Source organism: Helianthus annuus, chromosome 11, assembly GCF_002127325.2.
Source record: "Helianthus annuus cultivar XRQ/B chromosome 11, HanXRQr2.0-SUNRISE, whole genome shotgun sequence".
Taxonomy (NCBI): Eukaryota; Viridiplantae; Streptophyta; class Magnoliopsida; order Asterales; family Asteraceae; genus Helianthus; species Helianthus annuus.
In genome coordinates this window covers 122,877,714-122,902,183 of record NC_035443.2, presented here as the reverse complement: position 1 = coordinate 122,902,183, position 24,470 = coordinate 122,877,714, and the positions used below count along the sequence as shown (strand labels likewise).

The window sequence follows — 24,470 nt, the reverse complement described above, 5'->3', positions numbered from 1 at the left end:
ATAAGAAAATTCGACCAATGGCAATTGGTCGTCCCAACTTCCTCCAAAATCTAAGGCACACGCCCTCAACATATCAACGAGCGTTTGTATGGTTCTTTCTGACTGGCCGTCAGTTTGAGGGTGGTAAGCGGTACTTATGTGCAACTTCGTACCCACACTCTCGTGAAACTTCCGCCAGTAACGAGAAGTAAACCTAGTGTCCCGATCCGAGACAATCGACACGGGCACTCCATGACGGGATATGATTTCGTTCATATAAATTTCTGCCATTTTCTCGGAAGAGTAAGCTTCTTTGATGGGTAAAAAGTGAGCGCTTTTTGTGAGCCGGTTTACGATTACCCATATTGTATCATGCCCTTTCTTTGTTTTAGGAAGTTTGGTTATCAGATCCATCGTTAATTCCTCCCACTTCCATACCGGTATCTCCAAAGGTTGTAATTTTCCATACGGCTTTTGATGTTCTACTTTCACCTGGGAGCATGTTAAGCATTTCGCGACGTATTTAGCTATGTCACGCTTCATACCCGGCCACCAATAATTGAGTTTCAAGTCCCGATACATCTTTGTAGCCCCAGGATGGACCGAATATCGAGACTTATGTGCTTCGTCGAGCAAGGCAGCTTTGACTTCGCAGAATCGCAGAATCCAAATTCGGCCGAACCGCGTCTTAAGCCCGGTCGAATTTTCTTCTAGTTTATCAATCACACCTTTTAGTCGTTCCCTCTTCAGGTCTTCCGCTCCGAGCGACTTTATCTGGGATTCGCGTATTGCCTCGAGTAATCGTGGCGTAACTATCATCTTCATGGATTTCACTCTTATGGGTAGTGAATACTCTTTACGGCTTAATGCATCGGCTACTACATTTGCTTTCCCCGGATGGTAGAGGATATCACAATCATAGTCTTTGATAAGTTCCAACCACCTCCGCTGCCTCATGTTTAGGTCTCTCTGTTCAAAGAAATATTTAAGGCTTTTGTGGTCCGAGTAAATGGTGCATTTTGCCCCATATAAATAATGCCTCCAAATCTTTAATGCAAACACTACCGCCGCTAATTCCAAGTCGTGTGTGGGGTAGTTCACCTCATGAGGCTTCAATTGTCGCGAAGCATAAGCGATAACTCTCCCTCTTTGCATTAGAACACAACCCAATCCCTGGTGTGAAGCGTCTGAATAGACCACCAGGTCTTCGGTTCCATCTGGTAACGTTAGTATTGGGGGACTTGATAGTTTTTCTTTCAACATTCGAAAAGCCTCCTCCTGTTCTTTCTCCCATACAAACTTCTCTTTCTTTCGGGTCAGTTTTGTTAAGGGTAAGGCTATCTTGGAAAAATCTTGTATGAACCTTCGGTAGTATCCAGCAAGACCCAGAAAACTTCTTATCTCTGTTGGATTTTTCGGAGGAACCCACTTCATTACAGCATCGATCTTTGAAGGATCAACCATAACACCCTCCACATTTATCACGTGCCCCAGGAACTGTACCTCCCTAAGCCAAAAGGCACACTTTGAAAATTTTGCGTAGAGCTTCTCCTTACGGAGAGTTTCAAGTACTTCACGCAAATGTTCCGCATGTTCGTCTTTGCTTCGTGAATAAACCAAAATGTCATCTATGAATACAATTACCGATCTATCCAACATGGGTCGGCATACACGGTTCATAAGGTCCATAAATGCCGCCGGTGCATTAGTTAACCCGAAAGACATTACTAAAAACTCATAATGTCCGTAACGGGTTCTAAATGCGGTCTTTGGAATGTCTTCTTCTCGTACTCTAACCTGATGGTACCCCGATCGCAGATCTATCTTGGAGAACCAACTCGCCCCTTGTAACTGATCGAAAAGGTCGTCAATTCTAGGTAAAGGGTAGCGGTTCTTTATGGTTAGCTTATTTAACTCCCTATAGTCGATGCACATGCGCATCGACCCGTCTTTCTTCTTAACAAATAAGACGGGCGCTCCCCAGGGAGACACACTCGGGCGTATAAAGCCTTTGTCTAAGAGATCTTGTATTTGTGTCATTAATTCCCGCATTTCCGTGGGAGCTAATCTATAGGGAGCCTTCGCGACTGGTTTCGCATCCGGATTCAATTCGATTTTGAACTCCACTTCTCGCTCGGGAGGGAGTCCCGGCAGTTCTTCTGAGAATACATCCGGAAATTCGTTCACAACTTCAACATCTTCAAGCTTTGGAAAGCTTTGTTGAGTATTTACTACGTAAGCTAAGTATGCTCTACTACCATTGAGCACGTACTTAGTGGCTTGGACGAGAGTACATAGCTTCGCTTCCATCTTCCTTTCGCCTTGTACATTTAATCGTTTTCCACTTTGGGTTTGAAGAAGTATAGATTTGGATTCACATTTTATCTCTGCATGGTTTTGAGACATCCAATCCATACCCACTATTACTTTGAATTCCCCCAAGATCATGGGAATAAAATCAATAGCAAACTCCTCATTCTCAATGGTCAATTTGCAATTTTTACATATTTCGTGCAACAAATAACTTTTACTATCTGCTATCTCTACTTCTAAGGGCAACGGCATTCGTTCAATCTTAAAGGATGGGTGTTGAACAATTTCACTAGAGATAAACGACATAGTAGCTCCGGTGTCAAACAAAACGTAAACCGGTATAGAATTTATTAGGAAAATACCTGAGACCACATTTGGTTAGGACTTGGCTTCTTCAGACGTGATCTGAAACATTCTCCCCTTTGCCCTAGAACCCTCTTGCTTCTTATCTTCTTTCTTTGACCCTTGTTGAAGCTTTGGACATTCTGACTTGATATGCCCTTTTTCGAAACAATTGAAACAAGTCTTTGGGTTATCCGGGCATTGATAGGACGAATGCCCCTCCTTACCGCATTTAAAGCACCCCTTCTTACCTAGCAAACACTCTCCGGTATGGAGCTTTCCACATGTCTTGCATGGTGTAATCCCACCTTTCGACTTACCCTTTCTTCCTTGATCCTGAAACTTCCCCTTCTTGGATGGACTAAAACTTGCACCTTTTTCACTCGGCCTCTTTTCACCTCGCTCCTCTTGCCTTTTAATTTCAATCTCTCTATCCCGCGCTAAATCAATGAGCTCTTCAAGAGTTTCACATTTTGAGGGAGTGATGAACTCTCTAACTTCTGCCTTTAACACACCATAAAAACGACTTATCTTCATTCTCTCGGTTGTTACCAATTCCCCACAGAACTTCATCTTATCCATAAAATTGTTTGCTATTTCATTTACTGATTCATTTTTCTGCCGGAGGCGTAAGAAATCCTCCTGAATCTTGTCGATAGCCGACTGAGGACAATGATATCTCATGAAGGCCCCCTTAAACTCCTGCCAAGTCATAACTTGCAGTCTGTCTTCGCCTACCTCCTTGCTGTGAGCATCCCACCAATCCTTCGCTTGATGGGTTAGTAAACCGGTAGCGAACATCACTTGATCCTCCTTATCACACCGGCTTCGTATAAAGACCGCCTCTATGTTCGAGATCCATCTTTGACATTCAATAGGATCTATTTTACCGTCATATGTCGTCGGATGACAAGCCATAAAATCCTTGTAAGTGCACCTTCGTTCCTTACCTCTACTCTTGGATCCTTCGATTAATTCCTTCAACTCTTCGAACCTACTCGTCATCATAGCTGTCACACCCCCAAAATCCACCTGCGGAGTATCACCGCTTGGGAGCGTGACTGACCAGGATCAAGCCACCAATCATATTGAACATGCATTTAATATTAAGTAAAATAAATGAAAACCATCCATTCAATACAAAAGGTGATCAAACAAATCATCGTTTCAAAATGTAGCGGAAGCATAGTAAATAAACCAGTAGTAGTTAACAGTTTTAAGTGTCATAATAGTTTAACAGAAAAGTCACGATCCTTGTCCACAACGACCCGCTTCTCCAGTGCAAGCTCCAAGTACCTAACGATCTGCAAGGCATGTAACAGAATGATCAACAAACTAGTTGAGCGAGTTCACAGAAAGAAAATGCGTAATAGTAAGTTCGTTTGTAACAGGTGGCTCTACTGGGCCGATTGTATGTTCTATTGGTGGTGGTGTTCCACGTTACTGGTGGTGGTGTTCCACGTTACTGGTGGTGGTGTTCCACGTTACTGGTGGTGGTGTTCCACGTTACTGGTGGTGGTGTTCCACGTTACTGGTGGTGGTGTTCCACGTTACTGGTGGTGGTGTTCCACGTTACTGGTGGTGGTGTTCCACGTTGTATAACCACTAGACTACTCGTAACTATAGGTATCCTTCACAACCGAGGATAGTAAAGTGGTAGTCTAGTCATAGTGTCAATAGAGTATCTAATCAACCTTTCAATCCCATTCCCAACACCCCGGGAATCCCATGCCTTGGTAAGAGTGTGAACTCACCTTGGTTTGCTCGGTATGCTAAGTTATGCACTCACAAGTATTTCAATCAAGTCCTATCGTGTGCACGCATAATATCAGTTCATGTTCGAAACAATACGCAAGTAACGCCACAATACACGTAAGCACTAATCACATTCATGCAAATCAAGTCCTATATCAAAGAGTTTCCTCAGTTTGCTTTGACTTAGTTATTCGTTAGCAGTTGTGTCACAGCGTTGATCAGAGTTATTAGAATTAACATGCACAGATTAGTTCCGATAACATACTACACAATGTTTAACAATTCGATAGTGTTAAGCACTTAACAGTTTGACAGATACTAACAATAAGTCCGATCCTACACTAACAATCAGATCACACACCATGAGTATTCAATGTTCGGACATGATGAAGGGTTATTGAAACTCAGACATGTGCTAAATGTACTTCGGACCAATGTACATCATCACAATAAACTCGTTTATGCATGATCACAATAAACTCAGACATAAAGATTTAGTTCGGCCCACACACAATTTCGGACAAATGATTAAACTTGGTCCAAACACATACTCGGACCTTTTGGCTAAATAAACTCGGACTACAATGCTTCATATTAAACTCGGACCACTAAACTTCACATTAAACTCGGACATGAACTCTCATTAAACTCGGACATGCTTCAAATCCTTAAACTCGGACATCACAAATCAATTATACTCGGACAAGACAACCTCTTATTAAACTCAGACAAGACATAGATGATGAAACTCGGACCAAGGTAACCATATTAAACTCGGACTTCAAGTCTCTCACTAAACTCGGTCCAAATAATTATCAATAAACTCGGCCCCTTTACACATCAATAAACTCGGGCAAGGCATTCACTAAGGAAACTCGGTCCACCATTATAATGTAAAACTCGGACCATGTGCCAATTTAATAAACTCGGTCCTTATGCAGTTTTAATAAACTCAGACATTCAATTGTCAATAAATTCGGACATTCACTTATGTCGGGTATATTAGGAACTAGAAATAAACTCGGGCCATGATCTTTTAACGAAAGTCGGACCAAAGTCTTGGTTTTAAACTCAGACAGAAAACATGATATTAAACTCTGACTAACAACAATCGTATATACAAATGATCAAGTTCGACAAGATTATGACAGTTACGTTTCTTAGTTCCCAACCCTAATTTCATACATTTGACGGCAGAACCAATCATCAATTAATCTATGCTTAACAATAACAATCATCACAAAGATAATCTATCGAGCATGCAACCAAGCATCATCATAATCACAATTATTCAGAATCAAAACAAAATCACATAATATTATATGAGGAACTAGGGTTTTCATGAACACATAATCAAGAATCAAGAGTTAATAAGAATCAAGCAATCAATAAACAGTAATCATTTACCTTGTTTTGATCCTAGGGAAGAAGAGAAATCAATCTTGTGATGATTTGCCAATGATTTGGTGATGATGATTGCTAGAGAAAATGGATGTACGTGCTTTTGGTTTTTGTGTGCAAATGATTAGAGAAATGAGATTAGGGTTAAGTATTTAGGATTTCACTAATTACCATCTACATCCCTAAGTATTATAATTTACAAATGCACACCATCTCATATTTGACAAGTTTCACAAATAACCAACAACTATACACAATCAAACAATCAAAACATATATAATTTCATGGAAATCAATTGTGCAATTACATGAACGTGCAATAAATACGAAATAAAATCTTAGAAATTCGAGTTGTCACATTATCCCCAACTTAAAAGAAATTTCGTCCCGAAATTTGGTACGCACTCACTGAGAAAGCTAGGTAAGTTACATCGTTTACTGGTTTTCCTGGGGTGTCACATCATCCCCCCGTTGATTTGGAATTTCGTCCCGAAATTCAGTAGTAGTAGCTTCAGTCTCAGTAGTGGATGCATTGGTTTCGAATAATTGGGGGGTACTTTTCTGTCATCTGGTCTTTGCGTTCCCAGGTGTACTCTGGGCCACGTTGGGAGTTCCAACGAACTCGAACAAGAGGGATTCTCTTGTGTTTGAGGACCTTAACATCCCGGTCCGTGATTTCAACTGGCTCCTCGACGAACTGCAACCGCTCGTCGATAGTGAGTTCCTTAAAAGGAACTATAAGGGTCTCATCTGATAGGCATTTCTTCAGATTCGACACGTGAAATACATTGTGAACTGCACCGAGTTCAGCTGGTAGGTTTAGTCTGTAGGCTACTTGGCCTGTTCTTTCAGTGATTTCGAACGGTCCAACATACCGTGGATTGAATTTGCCTCGTTTACCAAATCGAATCACACCCTTCCAGGGTGAGGCTTTTAATAAAACCCGGTCCCCGACCTGAAATTCCAATGGTCTCTTACGCTTATCCGCGTAGACTTTCTGACGGTCGCGTGCTGCCGCCATGCGTTGCCGTATCTGCGCAATCTTTTCTGTGGCGTCCACTACAATCTCTGGACCCGTAATTTGACTATCCCCCACCTCTGCCCAACAGAGAGGTGACCGGCATTTACGTCCGCACAATGCCTCGAATGGAGCGGCTTGAATGCTGGTATGGTAACTGTTATTGTATGAAAACTCCACTAAAGGAAGATGCTTTTCCCAGCCGTTGCCGAAATCGATAACACATGCCCGAAGCATGTCTTCAAGTGTTTGAATCGTTCGCTCAGACTGCCCATCCGTCTGAGGGTGATATGCCGTGCTCATGTCTAATCATGAGCCAAAGGATTTATGCATTGCTTGCCATAGCTCTGACGTGAATCGTGCATCCCGATCCGAAATGATAGAGATTGGCACTCCGTGCCCCGAAACAACTTCTTTCATGAAGATGTCTGCTAGGGTAGAAAACTTATCCGTTTCTTTGATAGCCAAGAAGTGAGCAGACTTTGTGAGTCGATCAACGATCACCCAGATAGTGTCATTCCCACGCTGGGATCTAGGTAAGCCCGTAACGAAATCCATGGAAATTTCTTCCCATTTCCACTGTGGTATCTTGGGTTGTTGCAGTAGACCTGCTGGTTTCTGGTATTCGACCTTGACTCTCGCACAGGTCAAGCACTTGCCAACATAGGTGGCGATGTGGGCTTTCATACTTGGCCACCAGTATGTTGTTTTGATATCGTGGTACATTTTGTCCGCACCTGGATGTACCGAGTAGCGAGACTTGTGTGCTTCGTCCATCACAAGCTCTCGTAGTCCGCCATAAAGTGGGACCCAAATACGCCCCGTTACATAGTAAGCGCCGTCTTCCTTTTGTTCCATTTGTTGTCGTGAGCCGCGTAAGGCTTCAGCCTTGACGTTTTCGGGCTTCAATGCTTCTATCTGAGCATTTCGTATCTATGCAGGAAGGCTAGACTGGATCGTGAGCTATAGCGCTCGCACGCGCCGAGGTAAAGTGTTTTTCCGACTGAGAGCGTCAGCCACAACATTGGCTTTGCCTGGATGGTACTTGATGGCGCATTCGTAGTCGTTCAGAAGTTCAACCCATCTCCGTTGACGCATATTTAAATCCTTTTGCTTAAGAATATGCTCGAGACTCCTGTGATCGGTGTAAATCGTGCACCTGGTACCGTACAGGTAGTGTCGCCATATCTTAAGCGCGAAAACAACAGCTCCCAGCTCTAAATCGTGCGTCGTGTAGTACCGTTCATGAATCTTGAGTTGGCGCGAGGCATAAGCATTGGCCTTGTCGTGCTGCTTTAACACACATCCAAAACCCTGTATGGATGCATCAAGTATACTACAAAATCGTCCGTGCCCTCTGGCAATGGGAGAATAGGTGCGCTGCAAAGCCTATCCTTAAGGTACTGGAAAGCAGTCTCCTGGGGTTCTCCCCAGCGATAGGTGACACCCTTCTGTGTCAGTAACGTAAGCGGCTGAGCAATCTTGGAGAAGTCTTTTATGAACCGTCGATGGTATCCTGCCAAACCCAAGAATTGGCGTATTTCTGTTGGTGTATGCGGTGCTGGTCTGTTCCTGATCGAATCTATCTTGGATGGATCAACATGAATCCCATCCTTGTTCACCACATGGCCTAAGAAGTGGACTTCACGTATCCAGAAGTCGCATTTAGAAAACTTGGCGTATAATTGTTCCTTTCGGAGGAGTTTCAAGATAAGACGTAAGTGCTGCTCGTGTTCCTCCTGACTCTTGGAGTAGATCAGAATGTCGTCGATAAAGACAATAACGAACTTGTCAAGATAAGGTTTGCGCACCCTGTTCGTAAAGTCCGTAAATACGGCAGGTGTGTTCAATAATATCAAACCATTCATCACATCAAACATAAAATATAGTAGTTAAAATAATTCATAAAACCCAAGACATTTGATGTTCAAACCAAACTTTGTTCGAATAGCGGAAACATAATAATGAAAAACCCAAAAAGAAGTTATAAGTTCAATTAGCGTTCATTGCGTCTCCTCCTCCTAACATGAAAACTCGACCTCTTGCCTCGTTGCCATTGTTATTGTTGTTTCCCCCGTTGTTGTCGTTGTTCCCGTTGCCCTGGTTATTGTTGTGGTTCTGATTTTGGTTCAACTGAGGGCAATCGCGTTTGTAGTGTCCTTCTGCCCCACACTGGAAACATCCCCGGTTTCCACGCTGTGGTTGCTGCTGCTGGTTCTGTGGAGCTGGCGGTGGGAGTTGCTGGTTCTGATTTGCAGGCCGTGGACTCCTACAGTCTTTGGCCTCATGACCCATCTTGAGGCATCTTTGACAACGAACCTTATTACACTGGCCACTGTGATGTTTGTTGCAGGTGTTACACTTCGGAAGGTTTCCTCGATACCCTCCCTGTCTGTGGCTGCTAGAGGAGTGCTGACTGGGACTCTGATAACTGTCTGTCTTTCGCTGCTGGGCTTGTGACTGTACTGATGCTGACCCCTTGCTAGAATCCCCATCCCATTTTCTCTTACTTTCACTGGGAGTAGCAAGTGTAGTAGAAGCAGTAGCGGTAGCAGTAGCACTGACACGCTTAGGCAGTTTATTCTGTTCCACTGCCTGATCGGTGATGCGATGAGCGAGACGCTGGATTTCCTGGATGTTGTTGAGGTTAGCCGAGGTAACGTGGCTCTGTATTTCTGGTGCCAAACCTTTGAGATACAACTCAATACGCTTGTATGGAGGGTCCACCATAGTTGGACATAACACAGCCAACTCATTTGATCTCTTGGTGTAAGCTTCGATTTCCGAACCAACCATTTTCAAGTTATACAACTCGTCCTCCAACTTGTGAATGTCTTCTCTAGTGCAGTATTCCCTCTTGATCAGTTCTTTGAAATCATTCCAGGGTGTGGCGTTAGCAGCTGCCAACCCTAAGATCTGCACTTGCGCGTTCCACCAAGTGAGCGCAATCCCTTCAAGTGTGCCAGTGGCGAACTTCACCCTGCGAGCCTCAGGGCATTCACACATTTCGAAAACCGACTCGAGCTTTTCAAACCAGTGGAGGAGTCCAACTGCTCCCTCCGTGCCACTGAACGAGCTAGGACGACAATCCATGAAATTCTTGAATGTGCACCCAGGTTGTTGCTGAGCGGGTTGACCTGCTTGGGCGGCTGCAACTGTCGCAGCAACGAGAGCCTCTAGCTGGGCTTGAGTCATGGTAATTCGTGCGGCCATTGATCTTCACATCAAAGGCAACATAAGTGAGAAAGGTTCGCGAATAGTGCGATGACAGAAGAGTGTAAGCACATAAGTATTCTCATGCAATGACAAGTTGTGAGCAAGGTAATGTAAGCATACTACGAGCAAAGTTCTATGCAAATTCTAGCATGTAGGCAATAAACATAAACCTTATTACCTAGGAAGTTGAGTCTTGCACGTGGAGCGAAGCGTCGTTGTGGATCGTTGAGAGCACTGTTCTGGTTATAGTCTGGTTTTAATAAAAACGTTTTCCTTGCATTAAAACCAAGTTCTCTATAACCAATGGCTCTGATACCAATCTGTCACACCCCCAAAATCCACCTGCGGAGTATCACCGCTTGGGAGCGTGACTGACCAGGATCAAGCCACCAATCATATTGAACATGCATTTAATATTAAGTAAAATAAATGAAAACCATCCATTCAATACAAAAGGTGATCAAACAAATCATCGTTTCAAAATGTAGCGGAAGCATAGTAAATAAACCAGTAGTAGTTAACAGTTTTAAGTGTCATAATAGTTTAACAGAAAAGTCACGATCCTTGTCCACAACGACCCGCTTCTCCAGTGCAAGCTCCAAGTACCTAACGATCTGCAAGGCATGTAACAGAATGATCAACAAACTAGTTGAGCGAGTTCACAGAAAGAAAATGCGTAATAGTAAGTTCGTTTGTAACAGGTGGCTCTACTGGGCCGATTGTATGTTCTATTGGTGGTGGTGTTCCACGTTACTGGTGGTGGTGTTCCACGTTACTGGTGGTGGTGTTCCACGTTACTGGTGGTGGTGTTCCACGTTACTGGTGGTGGTGTTCCACGTTACTGGTGGTGGTGTTCCACGTTACTGGTGGTGGTGTTCCACGTTACTGGTGGTGGTGTTCCACGTTGTATAACCACTAGACTACTCGTAACTATAGGTATCCTTCACAACCGAGGATAGTAAAGTGGTAGTCTAGTCATAGTGTCAATAGAGTATCTAATCAACCTTTCAATCCCATTCCCAACACCCCGGGAATCCCATGCCTTGGTAAGAGTGTGAACTCACCTTGGTTTGCTCGGTATGCTAAGTTATGCACTCACAAGTATTTCAATCAAGTCCTATCGTGTGCACGCATAATATCAGTTCATGTTCGAAACAATACGCAAGTAACGCCACAATACACGTAAGCACTAATCACATTCATGCAAATCAAGTCCTATATCAAAGAGTTTCCTCAGTTTGCTTTGACTTAGTTATTCGTTAGCAGTTGTGTCACAGCGTTGATCAGAGTTATTAGAATTAACATGCACAGATTAGTTCCGATAACATACTACACAATGTTTAACAATTCGATAGTGTTAAGCACTTAACAGTTTGACAGATACTAACAATAAGTCCGATCCTACACTAACAATCAGATCACACACCATGAGTATTCAATGTTCGGACATGATGAAGGGTTATTGAAACTCAGACATGTGCTAAATGTACTTCGGACCAATGTACATCATCACAATAAACTCGTTTATGCATGATCACAATAAACTCAGACATAAAGATTTAGTTCGGCCCACACACAATTTCGGACAAATGATTAAACTTGGTCCAAACACATACTCGGACCTTTTGGCTAAATAAACTCGGACTACAATGCTTCATATTAAACTCGGACCACTAAACTTCACATTAAACTCGGACATGAACTCTCATTAAACTCGGACATGCTTCAAATCCTTAAACTCGGACATCACAAATCAATTATACTCGGACAAGACAACCTCTTATTAAACTCAGACAAGACATAGATGATGAAACTCGGACCAAGGTAACCATATTAAACTCGGACTTCAAGTCTCTCACTAAACTCGGTCCAAATAATTATCAATAAACTCGGCCCCTTTACACATCAATAAACTCGGGCAAGGCATTCACTAAGGAAACTCGGTCCACCATTATAATGTAAAACTCGGACCATGTGCCAATTTAATAAACTCGGTCCTTATGCAGTTTTAATAAACTCAGACATTCAATTGTCAATAAATTCGGACATTCACTTATGTCGGGTATATTAGGAACTAGAAATAAACTCGGGCCATGATCTTTTAACGAAAGTCGGACCAAAGTCTTGGTTTTAAACTCAGACAGAAAACATGATATTAAACTCTGACTAACAACAATCGTATATACAAATGATCAAGTTCGACAAGATTATGACAGTTACGTTTCTTAGTTCCCAACCCTAATTTCATACATTTGACGGCAGAACCAATCATCAATTAATCTATGCTTAACAATAACAATCATCACAAAGATAATCTATCGAGCATGCAACCAAGCATCATCATAATCACAATTATTCAGAATCAAAACAAAATCACATAATATTATATGAGGAACTAGGGTTTTCATGAACACATAATCAAGAATCAAGAGTTAATAAGAATCAAGCAATCAATAAACAGTAATCATTTACCTTGTTTTGATCCTAGGGAAGAAGAGAAATCAATCTTGTGATGATTTGCCAATGATTTGGTGATGATGATTGCTAGAGAAAATGGATGTACGTGCTTTTGGTTTTTGTGTGCAAATGATTAGAGAAATGAGATTAGGGTTAAGTATTTAGGATTTCACTAATTACCATCTACATCCCTAAGTATTATAATTTACAAATGCACACCATCTCATATTTGACAAGTTTCACAAATAACCAACAACTATACACAATCAAACAATCAAAACATATATAATTTCATGGAAATCAATTGTGCAATTACATGAACGTGCAATAAATACGAAATAAAATCTTAGAAATTCGAGTTGTCACAATAGCATCCACAACCCCCAGAACTCGGCTTTCTACTTCTTGAGCTAACCGAGGTAGATTGGCTTGCATAACCCCTTCCGCTACTTCCGTGACTCTGTTTTCGAATGCTTCTTGTCTAACCGCATCATTGTTATCATCATTATCATCATTGATATTTCTTGCATCAGCCATCTACACAATATCATGCTTCTCATTTAATACAAATTACAAACTTTCCGCATATCATTACTCATTAATCATCATTCACTTAGTTCATTTCATGTTATTTGCTTCATTTCTTTTGATTCTTATGAATCCAATCTCGTTGTAATCGCTAATTGTGATTACATACACTTGTTAAACCTTATATGGACATTATGTAGCCATAAAGTAAGCTTTCGGACAACCGGTAACACAAAGCATGAGAAACAAAACAAGTTCAGCGTTTTGGCACTACGTAAGCCGTCGGCGACGGCTACGTTCCCGTCGGCGACGGGCTCATATAAAGGTCGTCGGAGGGTTGTTCCCCGTCGGCAGTTAGTTTAGGCGTCGGGCAAGAGGTTGCCGTCGGCGACGGGGGTTAACCCGTCGGCGACGGGCTTCCGTTTTGCAAAAACGCTGCAGCTTCATTTTTTTGTGTTTTAACTCACTTCCAGGTCCGTACCAGCTGCCCGGGTTCCGGAACTACTTGTTTTGATGCCCATAATTGTTACTTCACATTTTTAACTTAACCTTACATCTTAAACTCATAACATATACTAGCATTTATCGAAATCATACATTATTACCTCATTGGCGATCCGGGAGCGAGCACACTTTCGAACGAGCCACTGGTTTGAGTTCAAGCATCGCGTTACAAGCTCGAATCCCACAAACCATGGCTCTGATACCAACTTGTAAGGACCGCTTTTCGAAAATAATAGATTAACTACATAAACAAGATTTTTCCGTAGCATCGAAATTCAACTTTGACACTTAATAGAAATTTTTACAAAATTTGGGCATGACCCGTTTGTAAAGCGGACATACCCCCTGTTTTTAACATAACATACAACGTTCACATATGACCTATTTTACATAAAACCATTCCAACAAAAGTAACAAATTTTTAATTCTAAAACATTTCGACAAAGTCTAACAAGTAGCAAAACATGGACCCAAAGGTATGCGTAAAAGTTGCGGAAGCGTTTGGTATCGTAAGGCTTGAACATGTGCTCGTCCCATAACTCCAAATCGCCTATAGAGGTGCTTTTCCTACATTAACATTCACAAATTTAATAAGTTAGTTATCTCATAGAAAATCATAACCTTTCGATTTAGCTTTAACCACATAAAACATTCTTACTCTTAAGCATACAACAACCCAATAATTGGGTTAAGCATAACCACTCTCGTAGAGAGTTTGACATACGCATTCGACCCGTGTAATTGGGTTTAGCATAAACACTCTCGTAGAGAGCTAAGCATACACCTTCAACCCGTGAAATTGGGTTTAGCATAAACACTCTCGTAGAGAGCTAAGCATACTCGTTCAACCCGTGAAATTGGGTTTAGCATAACACTCTCGTAGAGAGTTAAGCATACACGTTCCTTCTTTTATCCGTAAAACGGATTATAACTTACATCTTAATTATAGCATTCAAGCTATCCGTTAGAACGGATAGCATCCATCATGCTTGACACAATTGAATCTCAATCAATTAAATGCATAGCTTATATCACATTCAATAGCATTCCCAAATCCACAAGGGATTGTCACTTATTCACTACTTGTCGAATTTTGTTATACAAGGATAATTTTTACATCAAAATTCATATGAATAGAAAGTATAACAAGGATTTGTATGCAAAGAAACATACCTCGATCTTGCGCTCCTTCCGTTTTCTTAGCGCTTGTACCTTCTTCCTTTATGCCTACATTAAGACATTCGTTCACTTCATTTAGTTTGTGGTTTCATTATACTAATTCCACATAAACTCTTCTTTTAGGCATTTCATCGAACACTTGGTATGCGTCATATATAAGGCACAAGGTACAAGTTTTCTAAGCATGTCCCTACTAGCTCATCACAACACAAGAATCATCTTCCTCTAAATTCATATAATTTCCATCCTAAAATCAGTTTATCTAGCATTCGAGCATCACAACAATTTCACATATCAAATAACACATGATCCTAATTCTCATGAATTTCCTATTAGTAACATAATCTTTACAAAGTGGGTTTTTCACTATACTTTTTCTAGAACATAATTTCAAGCATGATTCCTGTTCTACAAAGCAATCTTAACTCAGATTTGATACAATTGATATAATGAATCGAGATTGGGTTTTTACCCCTTATTCAACAATTCACAAATTTCAGGAAATTAAACTTACCACTCAAGAGATTAGGGTTAGCTAATCACAATTTAGGGATCATGCATTGAATTAACTTATGATCTTGAGTTGGATTGCTTGATTTCTTGAGCTAGGGTTTCCCCCTCCCTCCTGCTTGTTCGATCGCTCCCAGACACACGAACTGTGTGTTTGGGATGTTTATTGTTTTTATTCATTTAGTTAAATGAAATTTTACATTTTCCCCCCTTCACTTATTTGCTAGTTACAAGTCTAACCTTTAACCACATTTAGCTATGATCTCACCATAATTCCTTAACTACATTAAGTTTAATATTATTTTCCTTTTATACTTATCATTTATCGTTTTTGGGGCGTTACACTCTGCATCATGTTCCAACTAAGGATCAGCTGGCAGATGTGCTAACCAAAGCATTAGACACATCCACCTTTGAAAGCTTGATCTCTAGGATTGGCATGCTAAACATGGAATAACAGGCAAAATCTTGTTTTTCTATGAATAAAAAGCATTAAAATGTTTTCAGAAAATCAAAAATCCATCCTTAAAAATAGCAAAAAATGAATTTTTCATTAAATCCTTAAAAGTCTGCCATAACCACTGATGAGTTCAAAAGTCTACTCTACTTCAAAAGTCTGTCCACTGCTGAAAGTCATCCCCTGTTCCCATATTCCTTTGATAAGCACTGTTGTTCAAAATCAGTGTTGTATCCACTGATATGCTATCAACTGATAGTAAAAATCATTCAATGTCTTCATTACCGTTGCAACCACTGCCTTCATCAGTAGTTTTCACAAAAGTACTGTCGTTCACTTCATCAGGGGGATGGCACGTGAACAATACATAGTGGTCAGACCTTTTGTAACCGATGCCACGTCAGCATTCACTTTTTCTCAATAAAACCCCCTTTCAAACCCCACACAGGGTTCTTACTGTCGAATTGAATTCATAAAAATTCTCCTCTCAAAGCAGTTTCCATCACTTTCCATCAAATTTCTTCGTAAATTTCTTCAATTGTCTCCTTCAAAAATGACTAAATCGAAGTCCTCCGCAAACTCTACTTCATCTTCAAAAGGGGCCTCTCAAAAGGATACACCCACAGAAATTCCACACAAACCCTCTCATAATCTTCTGGGTCTTCTCACAAAACCCGGCACCATAGATACCTTTGACTCCATCCTCGATATGATTACTGCTTCAAAGTACAAAACTTTGTTAACAGCAGATGCACCAGTTTTCTTGACGACCCAAAGAGAGTTTTGAAAAAATGCAACCCTTGAAAAACAAGGCGAGACTGTCACTACCATTATCTCTTCCTTAAAGGGCAAAGCTGTCAAAATCACACCACAATCCATCTCTGAAGTCTTTGCACTCAATGATCAAGAAGGTAAAACTTCCTTTCCCAAAAATGAGTTAAAAATTGACTTCATTGAAAGAGGGTATGCTGATACAATGATGAAGAGGGATACCTTACAAAAAGGTTTCTTCCCTCCTGCAACAAGATTTTTATTCCATACCTGTTAATGTGTGCTTCAAATAAAACAACTTCTTTTAATGAAATACCATTAAAGATTCAAAACCTGGGGTATGCTATTCTTCAAGAAGAAAAATTTAATTATTCCTAGGTAATCTTTAATGATATGGTTAAAAATGTTGAAACAAAATCATTCCTACTGTTTCCAAGATTTCTAAGCTATTATTTTGAAAAGAAATTCAGTAAGGATGATCTTTCTTTAACAAACCAAGGTGACTCTTTTCAAATGCACAGCTTAACTGCTGAAACTTTTACAAGAATGTCAACACCTTGCAAAACACAAGCAGAGGTGCCTGAGCAGAATTTAGCAGCTACCGCTGCTCCTCAGGTATCTGCTGCTGAGCCCACTGCTCAAGGTGATCAAAACAGCAAAACAACTGCCTTGAAACCCACACCTACAATCACCAAAAAGCCAAAGAAAAAGACAACTCAAAAACCCCCCAAACCCATCACAAAGGCAACTCTGGAGGATGAGATACCAGAGCAACTGCCTGTGACAACACAAAGGTCACAACAAACCACTGCTGCTACTTCCTCAAAGCAGTTGTTAAAAATATCTCAAACCATAGCTGAAACTCCTCATGTCTCTTCTCAAAAAGAACAGGTTGTACAACAAGGGATACCACTCTATGATGCTCTGGAATCACTTGTTTCCATCATCCACAGCCCAATGCCCGGGGCAATTTCTCTTTCTACACCCAACCTCACATCCACAATTCCACCAAATACAAAAATTTTGTTGGATGCAATTGATTTGAACCAGGCACAACCTAGTCCTTCTCAATCACATATTCATGAGAATATGCCTCAATAACAGACTAGGCCTGATGCATCAATCTTTGCTAACCCACCAACACAACCTGAGGAGGTTACACCCCTTGAGTTACAAGTAACTCTTGGTGGTATTCCAAGTGAAGCAGCCACTACAAGTGCTGAACCCACTGGTTTACACTTGGATAGTGGTTACATCAATAAGACTTCCTTGGAAGCAATTCCTTCTATAACACCTCTGATATCTGCTAGTGAGTTTGTTCTGACCACTGGTTCCATCAAAAGATTATCAAGTGTTGAAGGAAGAAGACCCCAGTACCAAGAAAAAGGGGCATCAGTGGTTAATGTTTGGAGTACACTCCCTACCTCAACCACTGATACAACCACTGCTAGTGGGAAATCAGATGATCCCATTAAGTTGGGTGATGGTTTAAAGTACGAAGAATTGACGAAACGTGTTAAAAAACTGGATACTTCGGTTGCAGAAATCAAAGAAATGCTGCAACAGTTGTTAACAGTACAAAAGGTGCAATCCCATGCTGTTCCATCTCAAACATATGCTCCACAAGCATCTGTTGCAAATGAGCTCTGGATCTTCTTTCAACCTTTTCTCCAACAACAACAACAACTAGCTAATCAACAACATGAAATACATGTCCAAGAGCTGAGAAACACAATGGAGTCTAGGTTCAAGAACACACAAGCTGACATCAAGGCTATAAAGGCCCATCTATTGAAAACCACTGGCACTGCTCCTCCAACAGTTCTCTTTATTGATCAACTTCCCCCAGATAATGCCAAAAAGGGTGAGAAAATTCAGGAGTGGAGGAAGAAGGGGATTGATGATGGTTTGTATGTTGAACCAGAAAAGGATGCTATGCTTAGAAATATTCCCTTACCAGATGGTAGAAAGAAGGTTGATGTTACCCAAAATGCACTTGATGAAGGAGTAATAAGTGTAAAAAGGGATAGAGCAGCAAAGGATATATCAAGGTGAAATGAGGAGAAAAGAGCTTACATGGAGCTGAATGTGCAGGGTTGTTATGGGCTAAAGGATGTTCAAAATCATGTGCCAAAAAGAAATCCTACTAAAAAAGTAAGGGAACCCAAGTCCACACCATCTAGACTCACAAAGCATACTCCAAAACCACCATCCAAAAGCCTCCAACATCAAACCTCCACCCAAGCAGTTGTTGTAACTCCTGCTGTATCAACATCTGCTGGTACTTCAGTTGTTTCAACATCTAGTATCACTTAAACACACACCACTTCAACACACACCACAACAACTGCCTTACCTCCACCACCACCACCATCACCACCATCACCTTCTGCCAAAAAGCAGAAGACAGCAGATGTTACAACATCTGTTGTAATGACAACAATGGTTGAAACACCAGTTGTTTCAACAGCTGTTAGTCAATCACAAATCACTGCCACTCAAACCAACACCACTGTTCCACCCAAAACATCATATGCCTCTCCTTCAATAAAAAGGAGAAGGATTATCATACCAGATGATGATTCTCCATCACCACCACCAACATCTTCAAAATCTTTATCACTTGTTATAACACCCAAGCCTGTTCCTCTCTCAACAGCTCAAATTCTAAAGCCCTTACCTCCTGCAGGTGTTCAATTTCCTCTTGAACTTATAACAGTCATAGAAGAAATCAAGTCCTTTTATTATGAGGATGACCCTGCTAAAAGGAGTTTGCCATCAGTTGAAGGATATCCAAGGCCAAACAATATTGAAGAATATTTGAATGTCAAAGCCAAACAAGCAGAGGATATCTCAAAAAGAAATGCTCAAGGAAAATCTGATAGAGAAATTCAACAGAATTACCAATTCTTGCTCACACAAGTCAGTTCCTTAGAGCAATTTGCAAAAAAATGTGTATCAACAAATCTCATAGAGAGCAGATGAAACTCTAAGAAAAGACTACATTGAAAGCATCATGGCAACCAAGAAGTACAAAGGAGAAAAACATATGTACAAAGAGTGGACCATTCCTGAGCTTGAAAGTGAAGCAGCCAGGATTCAAGAAATGATCAAGAATAAGGTCAAGCACACTGCTCCAGTTTGGGCAAAGTTCAAAAAGAATTTACCTGATAAAAAGGTAGAGCTGAAGAGAAAGAAAGAGGAATTAGCTGCTGCTGATTATGGGTCTCTGAATCAAGTGATGAGATGGAAAGAAGATAAAGTCAGGGCTACCTACAAAAGTTTGGAGAAATTAAGAAAGACAGATCCTACTGCTCCACAAAAGCCTGACTATCCTGAAGCAGAGGTTTCAAAAAGACCATCAAAGCTGCAAATCAGGAGATCCACTGCTCCAGCTGGTGCAGCCATCTTTAAAAGAAGGCCACAAAAATAGTTGGGTGCTGAAACAATCCAAGATCTAATGGCTGGTGATGACCTTGTAAATGAGGGCATTAAGATAATGATTAAAGAAGATCTTGGATTGGAACAATCTGCAAACACTGCTCAGACAGTCATGAATAGGCCTGCATCACCAAACACCTCATCCAATAAAAATCTCCCAAGAAACCCACCTGGCTCAAAAGTACTAAAGTGGAAAACTGACAAACAGACCCACGTACTGACATTGCTCAAGTCTAGTGGAGAAATGAAAAATATATCAAGGTAACAAGCTCTTGCCCTAAGTCTTGAAGATTTGCAGGATCTCCTTGATCTTCCACTTAGCAGGGATGATGATGACACAGATGCCTTAGCTTTTGAACTTCAGCTCAAAGGGCAAATAAGGGAACTGCTGATGAGGCAATAAAGATCTACAAAATAATGAAGAGTTTTGGCATTATCTGTTCCAGGGGGGGATTGTTGGGATTGAATCCTATCAGAGGAACAGATAATTAAAGCCAAAACTGGATCAGGTCAGTGGATCCAGAATAAGCAGATGTTATGCATACAAGTCTCTCCCCTTGAAAGTGGTTTCAACATCTACTGACCTCCTATCTACTGATCATACAAACTGCTGACCTACAACTGCTGATCAAGTCAAAGACTGATGAAGAACTGAAGCCCTGCTGCCCAATCTACTACCTTGAGTCAAGCACTGCTGATCATGACAAGTACTGCTGGGTTCACAGCAGTGGAAGGATGCAGCAGCAGTTTTGTTTACTTTGTGTAATGTATTGTAATATCAGTAGTTAGCTAGTAGAGGTTGTATAGATCAGAGGTTAGAGTTTGTTAGGAGGTTAGATGTCACTTTCATGGTGACGTCAGCTTAGATGCTTCAGTGGTTTGTTCGTGCCTATAAATAGAACAGTGCTCTGTACTGTTCTATTAGCTCTTTCACTATCTTCTTCCTGCACGAACAAATACTGTGAGCTCAGGCTGAGGGGGAGTTTGTATTCATTCATGCATTGTAATCGTTATTGAAATAAATTCAATCTTTCGGTTCTGTGTTGAAAATGTTTGATTAAAGCAATTCTCCTGTTTGATTGTGTACAAAGTTTGTTTCCATTATAATTCCGCTGCACAACTCATTCATCTTCATCTTAATTCAAACGTAAAACACAATCAAAACCAAACTCAGATCCTAACAAAATTCTAGAAACAATTTAATGAACACATAAACCCCTAAACAAATTTAATGGTATTTATAATAATAACATCAGATTAGTTATGTTAATATATACATATTTTGTAAAATGCTAAATTTAGTTTAGCCATAAAAAATCCATCTAGTAGGTTTATAAACTAGACAATTATAAAAATAAAATATCATGTCAAGAAAATACAAATTTTATATCATTACATATGAAATATCCTTTATAGTATTTCAGTAAAAATCGATCTTCATAATAATATTTATATACATTTCCAAAAATCAATCTTTTCTTATATTTATAGTTATACAATCATTCTATTAACAATAGTTCCATAGATCATGAAGTCCAATACAGATTCCATCATCTATCTATTTTGTAAAATTTAGAAAATAATGATCACGACTTTTATATTTTGATAAACCCATATTTTATATATTTTTTCCATATGATATATCATGATCAAAAATTCATAGTAAATTCATAAGACATCCAAAAATTCCAAAATTTTCCATGAACTAATCTTATGTGATAATAATCAGTATCCTAAAGTCAATTCCATAAAACATGTCCTTAAGATCAAAAGCCCCAAATAAGAATGTTTAAGAACCTTGGTTTTTCTAAGATTTCAATTCGAGTAGATGATGCCCTCTATCACAAGAATTGATAGAGGGGTTTTTTAGATCTTGGAAAAACAATGAAAAAATGGGCTTTTGAATTACCTGATTTGGGGCCGAATGAAAGAGATATCGCCTCGTAATGTTTGGAGCACTATAAATAAGCTTGCTCAAATTCAAGAGTTGTTTGATGATTTGCAAATTCTTAAGAGTAGGGAAATGTTGTGTAACAATTTTTAGAATAGTTTAGGACAGATTTCGTGAACTATGGTTGTCTAATTAGTAAAATAAATGTTTTGTCTTCCAAGACCCTTTAAGGGTGTTAAATATTGGTTTAAAGGACTAGTTATGATGTGATTAAGGATGGAAATCAAAAGGTTTATTGATGGTGAGTTGTTAGTACATAAATTTCGACTTAATTGAGCCATTCATGAAACAAAGCATCACATTTTAGAGTATAACCCACTTGACTTTAAGAACCTAGATAACCTGATTTAATTTAGTCAAACTAACTTAGTTAGTTAAATGGTTTCATAAATAGGTTCCCATAAACAACCCTATTAACTTATAAGTTTTTCTAACCAATAGATTTAACTCCGTTAATGGTTTGTTTATATAAAACTAATCGAGTCGCTTGATAAAGTCAACCTTTCAAGTTCGTTTTTTAACCAAACGTGATACATGACGACACTTATTTACTAAAATACTAAAAATGGTAAAAATTTATTAAAATATCTATTTTTTTATTTAATTGAAAATGGTTCGGTTCTGAAATCCGGGTCAGGTTTCGGAGATCCGATTTTGACAGATGTTACATTTGACATGGCAGAGTAGGATTGGATGAGGAGATAGGAGATAGAACTACTCCAACAGGTGGAGCGCCCCCTACATCCTTACTCCATTAACCTACATGTAAATATGCTAACCAAATTTAATAACTATAATACTAGAAATAAGGATTTTGTGTATAAATGTAAATGGTACTCCTACCAAGACTTATGCACAATACAACACATGATCTATTAGTGACACAATTGTTCTTCCTAACTAAAAAGTTGGAAATCAAGTTCTCAAGATCGACGATTTAAATCCTAATACATGGAATCCAATTCTCAAGTCGGTGGAGAAAACCGATATCCACTTATGGAAACAAGTCATAATGTTAAGAGTGATTAAAGTTTCCAAGTTCATCTTTGTGGCAGCTAGTTCTTAAATCGTTGATAATCAAACACTTACGATACAAACTTAGCTTGCAAGCCTCACGCTTATCTTTGTATATAATTTCAACACATAAGATCTAGTATGTCACACATTTTACTAAGCATAAAAGCTTATTGAAGCCATTAATCTAACAAATGTGCAAACTCACATACAAATTGAGGTCATCATATAACAATATCACTCACCAAAGAGTCTTTGGCTTAGCGATAGTGGCAGACCCAGAGAATATTTTCAAGGGGTGTGATCAGGATTTTTCCCTATAAAATACACTAACTTGTTTTAGGGGTACGCCCATCCCCCTTCACCACCCCTTGGGTCCGCCCCAGCTTAGCGGTATCTGGTGGACAAACATAATGGCCTTGGCAATTTTTCGTAAGCGTTTACTTATATAATGGTGTATTTAATAAACATGCCTTTATATGTTGTTTATTTGACTATGAAGTTATTTACATTATTTTGAGTAAAGAACAATTTCAGTCCCTGGGGTTTACACCCAATCATACTTTAAGCCCTCATTTGAAAAAAACGAACAATCAAGTCCATGTGATTGTCAATTGCTCGCAATCAAGTCTCTCCCACTAACTGACCGTTTTTAATATCATGAAAAGACAAAAATACCCTCACAACTTTGATTACCATTTCGGTCCCTACGGGTATGTTTCTTAAATTCCCTCCATATTCAAAAGTTTTTTCCTAATCAAGTAACAAACCACCTTTAGCCATTAATTAAACAGCAATATCAAGGTACTAACACAGCAACAACAATAACAACAACAAGAGATCAAAACATGTAACCAGAATTGGAATGTAGTTTATAAGTTAAGCTGGGTTTGACTTTTTGGAGTTGGGTTGGGTTTGACTATTTACCCTTCAACTTGTTTAACCTTTAGCAATTTAAATTGATTTGAGTTTTAGAACTTGAATTGGGTTTCACCTTCACAACACAAATTTACTTTTACTATCAAAACTTGAATTGGCATGTTTGTCACTTATTTGACCTTTTTATCTGGTCAAACAGTTCATGTTATCCCTACCAAGGTGTATGGTCCCTGTTCAAGTGATTGATAAATCCTACTATGCATAACAAAGTCTATCATTCCTATTCCTGAGTTTGCTAAACCGTACTATGTATAACAAAGTCTATCATGCCTGTTCAACTTAAAGTAAGTTCAATTGTGCATACAATGAGAAAAGAACCAACCAACATTTCATGCTCAAAGGCTTATGTAGTCACACCCCAACCGATGGCGGAAACATCGGGTTGCGAGTACTAAGCGTTCAGATGGCTCATGAGGTTCCATAACACTAATGATTTCAATATAGATTAAATAAGTTTCATGCGGAATTTGTCTAAAACATCAACACAACCACAAATATCGAATACAACCACAATAGTCATTGTTTCAAACTCTAGAATTAAACTAGGCGAGTTTCTAAGCATCAACCCTAGCTTGTTTTCCATACTTCCAGCATCTATCAGCCTGCAACATGTATTAAAATAGAGTCAGTACAAAAATGTACCGGCGAGTATACAAGTTTGAATAATAGCTTAATAGATTAAAAGACTCATATCCA

At 39.8% G+C, this 24,470-nt stretch overlaps 1 protein-coding gene across 1 annotated transcript; it reads right to left on the bottom strand.

The window, feature by feature from the left end:
• Window positions 1-2,670: 2,670 nt before the first annotated feature.
• Window positions 2,671-3,639, bottom strand: LOC110906557 (zinc finger CCHC domain-containing protein 9-like). Its single transcript, XM_022151669.1, has one exon. The coding sequence runs from the start codon at window positions 3,637-3,639 to the stop codon at window positions 2,671-2,673; it is 969 nt and encodes a 322-aa protein (XP_022007361.1).
• Between the last annotated feature and the right edge of the window lie 20,831 nt (window positions 3,640-24,470).

Coding starts and splice junctions, on each gene's coding strand:
- LOC110906557 (XM_022151669.1), bottom strand. CDS start 3,639: ATGACGAGTAGGTTCGAAGAGTTGAAGGAATTAATCGAAGGATCCAAG.